Below are 7,058 nucleotides of genomic sequence, written 5' to 3' on the forward strand. Positions count from 1 at the left end.
CCAAGGGCGGGCAGCCAGTCCTGCCCCCCGCGGCGCTCAGACGACGAACTCGGGGACTTCGTCGTGGGTGAGGTCCAACGAGAAGTATTTGCTGGTTCTTTTGACGGGGAAGGTCTCCTGGATGTTGATGCACTGCTGGGCCAAGCAGCCGTTGCAGTAGAGCCCTTCCTCCTCCAGCCCGTGGGCGCAGCCGAAGGTGTAGCTCTGGGCTGTATCCTGGCAGAGGTTGGCCAGCTGCAAGAAGTCCTTCTGGTAGAGCCGAATGTCATCCAGGCTCAGGCTGTGCCGGTCCGTCGACGTCTTCGGTTTCCTGCACGTCGTCTGGGCAAAGCGGAGAGGAGGCTCAGGACCCGCCGGGGAGCCAAGGGGGTCAGGAAAACCCAAAACCCCGGTGCCAGCAGGGCTTTGGGTTTCACCAGAGCTCCACCAGCACCACGTACCTGGGGTAAGGAGTCAGTGCTCTGTCCCCGCAGCTTCACCACTGTCTCTGAGGAGCTGGAGGTGGAGGAGCTGATCTCTTTCACGATTAGCCCTGCATGGGGGAGAGAGGAAGAGGAGGGCGCGAAGGTTATTTCGAGACTTCTCAGCTCTCTTGGGATCCGTGCCCGCCGCCCCTGGGGGCCTGCCCTTGCTTTGGGGCAAAGGCACCCTCAGCTCAACGGGGCCCCCCCAGTGGCTCCGCTTGCAAACAGCTTTACCTGCAAGGCATCCCAAATTTGCACCAAAATAGCATCCAAAACCTTCCCCAGGGAGCCTGGCACCCTGGAGACCTCCTAGTAGCAGCCAGCACGCAGCTGGAAATGCGTGCGACTCTCTGGGTGCAGGCACAGCTCCGGAGAAGCCAGGCTCACACGTGTGATAACAGCACCCGTGCTCATGGGAACAAGCAAAGGGTTGTCCTGAAGATGAGAGTGGGGGCCAGCAATTGAGAACATCGCCAAAACTATGTCCATTGCCTGTGGGCAGCTCCTGCCATCGTCCCCTGGTATCTCCAAATAATCCGGCGTGCTCGGGCACACACCCCCGTGCCACGGGGCGGCTGCACGGAGCATCAGCCCTGCTCCGAGTAAAACCTGCACCTTTCCTGGGCAACCCCTTCTTTTTATAGCTTCACCAAATTTACCCCATCTCTCCTTCAACACACTGGGTGAACAGCTTTTCCCGGCGTCCCAGATGGACGCCTCGGAATAATTTCGCTCTGCCGAACACCAAAGGTGTGACTGGCATTGGGGAATTGGAAATAAAAGCGGCCGCCGCCTTACCCGAGTGCCCGTTGAACTTGCGCGACAGCAGCATGTCCTCCGTGATGTAGACACACATGTCGGGGCTCACCTCCATCTCGCCAGCCTGCTCCAGCTCCCGGGGGTCATCCACCAGCATCTCGATTTCTGCAAGCGGGGAGGAGGTGGGACGAGTCATTGACGTGCACCTTCAGAGCACCCTCCAACCCAATCACCCGGTGAGACCCAAGCCAAAAAGCCCGTGCCAGCTGGTGTCTCACCGTCATCCTGGGAGTCCTCCTCCAGCCGGTCCTTCCCACCGCTCTCCACTCCGGAGGTGTGGGAGCTGCCGTGGCTGGTCATGGAGCTGCAGGTCTTCAGCTTGCGGTGAGCGCCGGCGCCCGAGAAGCCGTCCTCAGGCCCCATCTCCCTGGGTTTGGGGTCGGTCTCGATGCCCGAGGTGTGGGAGCTGCTGTGGCTGGCGGTGGAGTGCCGGGAGAGGCGCTTGTGCCGGATGCTGCCGGCGCTGCTGCCGCTGGCCCGCGAGCGCTTCTCCAGCTGCTCCATGTCCAGGTCGAGGGTGTCGCTGATGTATGACTCGCGGTACTGCTTCTTCTCTGCGAGGCCAGCGGCACGCCGTCGTCACGCGGCAGCCTGCACCCAAAAAAAACAGGGGTGCCGTCACCCAAGCCCGGCGGGATGGCACACCAGGAGCCAGCCCTGTCCCGGCGGCATTTGGGGATGACGAGGTGGGGAGCCTCAAACCTGCTGTGCTCTGTGCTGTGCCATCCCTCCAAAGGAGGATGAGGAGGAAGAGGAAAAGGAAGAGGAGGAGGAGGAGGAAGATGACGATGAGGAGGAAGAAGGTGAGGAGGAAGAGGAGGAGGAGGAAGGAAATGAGGAGGAAGAAGAGGAGGAGGAAGATGAGGAGGACGATGAGGAGGACGAGGAGGAAGAAGAAGAGGAGAAGGAAGAGGAGGAGGAAGAAGAATAGGAGGAGGAGAGGAAAGAGGAAGAGGAGGAGGGGAAAGAGGAAGGTGAGGATGAAGATCTTCCGTTTGCACAAGGGCTTTCTGAGCTTGGAGACGGGACGCGGGGCACCGGGAAGCGCTGCATTGAGGCACTGGGAGGAACTGGGCCATCAGGGACCGCAGCGGGGCTCGTGCCCATCCCTAAGCAGCCGGGGAGGGGGAGGGGGGTCTTTGGGCACCCAGCCCAGCCGGGAGAGGGTTTGCCTGTCGGGCAGGGCCAGGATGCACCGATGCATGGTCGAGGGGGGACGTGGAGGCAGCCACCCCCGACACGCTCCCAGCCACGGGCAAGGACCAGGCGCTCGTAGCTCGTATGAGGAGGACGATGAGGAGGACGAGGAGGAAGAAGAAGAGGAGAAGGAAGAGGAGGAGGAAGAAGAATAGGAGGAGGAGAGGAAAGAGGAAGAGGAGGAGGGGAAAGAGGAAGGTGAGGACGAAGATCTTCCGTTTGCACAAGGGCTTTCTGAGCTTGGAGACGGGACGCGGGGCACTGGGAAGCGCTGCATTGAGGCACTGGGAGGAACTGGGCCATCAGGGACCGCAGCGGGGCTCGTGCCCATCCCTAAGCAGCCGGGGAGGGGGAGGGGGGTCTTTGGGCACCCAGCCCAGCCGGGAGAGGGTTTGCCTGTCGGGCAGGGCCAGGATGCACCGATGCATGGTCGAGGGGGGACGTGGAGGCAGCCACCCCCGACACGCTCCCAGCCACGGGGCTGGCGCAAGGACCAGGCGCTCGTACAGACAGAAAAGCCGAGCGGGAGCTCGGCACCGGTGGGATTCGCGCCCCGGGGGGGGCACCTACCCTCGTTCTCCTCCAGCTTGCGGACCTGGCGCAGGACGGGCTGCAGGTTCATGTAGAGCCGGTGGCTGCTGCTGAGCAGCTGCAGGAGGTGGCGGGAGCGCAGCGGGCAGCCCGTGTAGTAGATGAGCTTCCTGGCCGAGGGCAGCCCGTCCGGCAGGATCTCAAACTTCTTGCCCTGCGTGGGAGAGGGGGAACATCAGCCCCGGAGAGACAAATACTCTACTTCTCGCCCAGTCCTGTTGCAGCCCGCCTATTAACCCCCCAGCTTGCAATCACCCCACTTGAGGTCTGTGCAACACCACCCCGTGCCCAAATCAAAGCCCAGCAGCGACACGGGCAGAGATGCTCTGCCTGGGGATGGCGGCACTGACCACGAACACCAGTTTCCCCACGTTTGTCCAGGGGAAGTCGTAGAGCAGCTGCTTTTCTTCATCCAAGTTCTGCAAAAAGAGGAGAGGCAGGCCCGGCTGAGGATGCCGGCAGGGGCTGCCCACGCCCGCCTGGCAGCGGGCAAGGAGCCGAGCCGTCGCCGTCGCCCTCGCTCAGCCGCCTACCTGGAAGATCTGGATGCCCCGCGTGGTCAGCCCCAGCGTCAGGGAGGCCTCCACCTCCCTTTTGTCCTAAGGGGGGAAAAAATTAGATGGTTTTAAATACACGATTTGCAGCACGAAGTGGATAAATCTGGCCCCTCAGCCCAGGTATCCTCCTCTAATCACCCCATCTCCTGTGCAGCAGCAACAGCCGCAGACAGTAGGTGCCACATTAATCATAGAATTATTTAGGTTGGAAAAAGACCCTTAAGATCATCAAGTCCAACCGTTTAATTAATGACGCACACACACCGCCCGGTCGCACCCTCCCCAGCCTCACCTCCCAGGCACCTGCCACCCCCCTCACCGCCCAGAAACACCCCAGCTTAAGGGTCTGGAAAAACAGACCAGCCGCAGACAGTAGGTGCCACATTAATCATAGAATTATTTAGGTTGGAAAAAGACCCTTAAGATCATCAAGTCCAACCGTTTAATTAATGACGCACACACACCGCCCGGTCGCACCCTCCCCAGCCTCACCTCCCAGGCACCTGCCACCCCCCTCACCGCCCAGAAACACCCCAGCTTAAGGGTCTGGAAAAACAGTTTAACCTCAGAAAACTTGGCAGGACCTTCAGAAACAGAGCTGGGGCACTTTTACGCTTGAGCCCGACCCGCCTCTGCACCGGCACAGAGCAGGAGAAGGTGGGGCAGCCCACCCTGCCTGCAGCAGCGTGGGTGGCACTGGCCACGCACATGGCCACTGTCCCCCATGCACATCTCCCTGGGGGGCTGGAAACAAAGTTTTATTTTTTTTTTACAGCCCTTTTTAACAATGTACCCCCTTGCCGTGCTCAGACACTCTCTGTATTTGCCATTCCCTGTGCTCTCCCGAAGGCAAACTTCTCTTTAACTTAAGGATGCTACAAAATGGTTTGCGAAGCACCAGCTCCCAGCAAACAAATTGCTTTGTTCCCAGGAGAAAAACCCAGCATATATTTCTTAGGGAGGGGATACCAAAAAATAAGATCCCGGAAACCTCACGGCTGCCTCCTCGCACCCTGGCAAACCTCTCGCCTCTCCATAGCGTGTAGAAAACGGCAGGACTATAAAAAGCTGCATCTCCCTGCCTCTGGGAGCGAAGCACTGCCCTCGAGACCGCTCTGCTCCAGCCAGCGAGTGCCAATTCAAACGCAGCTCTTCCCAAAATACCTTAGAAATTGCTCGGCAGTTGCTCCTTTCAATAAAAAGCAGCCCTGAATCCAAAGCCCAGCCCGGGCTCACCTTGTACAACCTGTAGTAGTGCACAGCCACGTCGTCCAGCCGGACGGCCTCCTTGATGTACTTGAGATGGGCTTCGGAGGCCGTCAGGGCAAACTGATCTTTGTGCATGTTTGGGACGTGCTTCAGGATGTAGTCCTTGCCCCTCTTCGCAACCACCTGTTTGGAGGAGAAAAGAAACTCATCCGGGGGAGCCGCTCCGTGCTCGCCTGGGGCCGGCCGCCAGCCCCGGCGCTCCCAGGCAGCGGCGATTTCCAGGGAAGAGGGAAATCGGAGCAATACGCTCCATTATAGAGACCTGCAAGCAAAAATAAAATAGATAACAGCAGCCAACAACTTTTCGCCGGCAGGATTTCCCACTGGGAAGTGGATGTTTGCTCGCTCCGCGTGCCCGTCCCACGGAGCTCACACCACCGGTGACGCCCATGCCGGGGCAGGGAGAGCCACGCACGGGGTCCCTGCACAGCTGGGGACGCGGCCCCGGGGCCATCGCTCCTCAGCGACACGTACAACAAAAAGGGAAGCTGGTAGATTTGGGGCAAACCCCGGAAAGCACATGAAGTGGGCAACGGTGCCTACATCTTTTATTAATCTTCCCAGCACCCGCTGGCAGCCGTGGCCACGGGGAACCACGGGGGAGGTTCAGCTGTTCGGGGTCCAAGGGCACATCACACGCAGCCGTGCAGCCCCTCGCCGCTCCTCTCTAACTGATATTTACCTGTCTGGTAATAAACGGACTTGTTTTTGGGTACCCCGCAGTGGCTGGCGCCAGGCCCTTGCTGCAGGGAGGAGGGTCCCGGCCGAAGGGGGGCCCGGCGACCTGCCTGTGCCACTGCCGTGCCATACGGGACCGCTCCCTACTCCGCTCCTGCGCAAAGTCGTCGGGACGGCATCGCCCCAGCGCCTCGCTCTGCCTGCCGGTCAGAGGTGACCTGAGGCTGGGTGTCACCCCGTGCCCTGCCTCAGTTTCCCTCCAGGACTGTCCCAGGAGCTGCCTACACCCATGGCCGCTGCCAGCACGGCAGACACCAGTTCCCAAAGGGCTGCAAAGCCCCAGGGGGTGTACACGACGATGGCTGGGGTGACGCCGCAATGGCACGTGGCATGCAGGGAAGCCCCCCGCGGGCATCCCTGCAGCACACAGGGAAATCCCCAGCAGCGGTGTGGGCTGCCCCAGCCACCGCACCGACCCCAACCCCAACCCCCCCTGCCCGCAGCTATTTGCAGCCCCGCAGTTGTCAGAGGTTATTAATAACCGGGACTAAGCCGGGAGACAGGGAGGCAGCAGGAAAGCCGCCCGCCCGGGAAGCCTCCGAGCAGCCCAGCATCAGCAGCCTTGCGGGGGTTCACGCGAGCTTAGAGCGGGGAGCCCATCACGGCGCGCTTACCCAGGCGGGGAAATAGGCTTCGGGCTCGAAGTACTTCCCGTAGTGCTTGTTGCGCTTGAAGTCGCCCAGGTCGGCTTGGAGGGCGAAGGCGGTGAGGAGGAAATAAGCCTCCTCGCGCAGCACGCACTGGGAGTGCAGCACTTGCTTCCGCAGGTGCCAGTAGTAGTAGTAGCGTGCCGTCCGGTCGCTGCGGGGGGAAGCAGAGGAGAGAGGGGAGGAGAGGGGAGCTAGCGGGACATCTACCCACCACCCAGGCCAGGGGGTGGGAGACAACTCCGGCACCTTCCTCCCGGCGGGAAGCTCTTACAGAGGGAGCAGGGCTGGGCGCCGAGTCATTTGCCCCCTTTTCCCCCGTTCATTAAAGCCGGGGCTCCCATTAAGCGATGCAAAACAGCAGCCGCTTCGCTGTGCTGAAATTCCCAGGCCTCCCGCCGCCAGAATAAATCCCCCCGAAAGCAGCCTTGCGTGGCTGCAGATGCTATAGATGCCGTCATGTCCCCAGGCGCCCAAGACCCTGAAAATCATTTCTACCCTGAAACGGGACCTCAAGCTCCCACCCAGCCACAGGCACACGCGTGAATTAAAATCAGGCTGTGCCGCGGGTTAAGCTGTGACAAAACCCTAAACGCCGATGTCCCCAGCCCCCCAAAACACTTCCTCCTCGCTGGCTGGGAGCAGCGTCCCCACCTGCCCCCGGCACCCAGCCACAAACGGCCCCAACAGAAGGGCTGAGCTTTTGGGTGCACGAGCAGCATCCCGCGCAGCATCCCGCAGCATCCCGCGCAGCATCCCGCAGCATCCCGAGGCTG

The 7,058-nt window shown here is 61.0% G+C and overlaps 1 protein-coding gene across 3 annotated transcripts in view; it reads right to left on the minus strand.

Moving 5' to 3' along the window:
* Nucleotides 1–36: 36 nt before the first annotated feature.
* The window catches only part of FRMD6 (FERM domain containing 6), a 9,318-nt gene continuing 2,296 nt past the window's right edge, over nt 37–7,058 (minus strand). For all 3 annotated transcript variants that reach the window (XM_009289853.1, XM_009289852.1, XM_019474789.1), the window contains exons 5-13: nt 6,250–6,436; nt 4,865–5,020; nt 3,605–3,670; nt 3,422–3,490; nt 3,051–3,225; nt 1,502–1,837; nt 1,263–1,388; nt 441–532; nt 37–321 (exon numbers count right to left, since the gene is read on the minus strand). In XM_009289853.1, coding sequence (XP_009288128.1) covers nt 37–321; nt 441–532; nt 1,263–1,388; nt 1,502–1,837; nt 3,051–3,225; nt 3,422–3,490; nt 3,605–3,670; nt 4,865–5,020; nt 6,250–6,436 — 1,492 coding nt within the window. The remainder of the gene's footprint in view (nt 322–440; nt 533–1,262; nt 1,389–1,501; nt 1,838–3,050; nt 3,226–3,421; nt 3,491–3,604; nt 3,671–4,864; nt 5,021–6,249; nt 6,437–7,058) is intronic.

This window comes from Aptenodytes forsteri, unplaced genomic scaffold (assembly GCF_000699145.1).
Source record: "Aptenodytes forsteri isolate BGI_AS27 unplaced genomic scaffold, ASM69914v1 Scaffold76, whole genome shotgun sequence".
NCBI lineage: Eukaryota > Metazoa > Chordata > Aves > Sphenisciformes > Spheniscidae > Aptenodytes > Aptenodytes forsteri.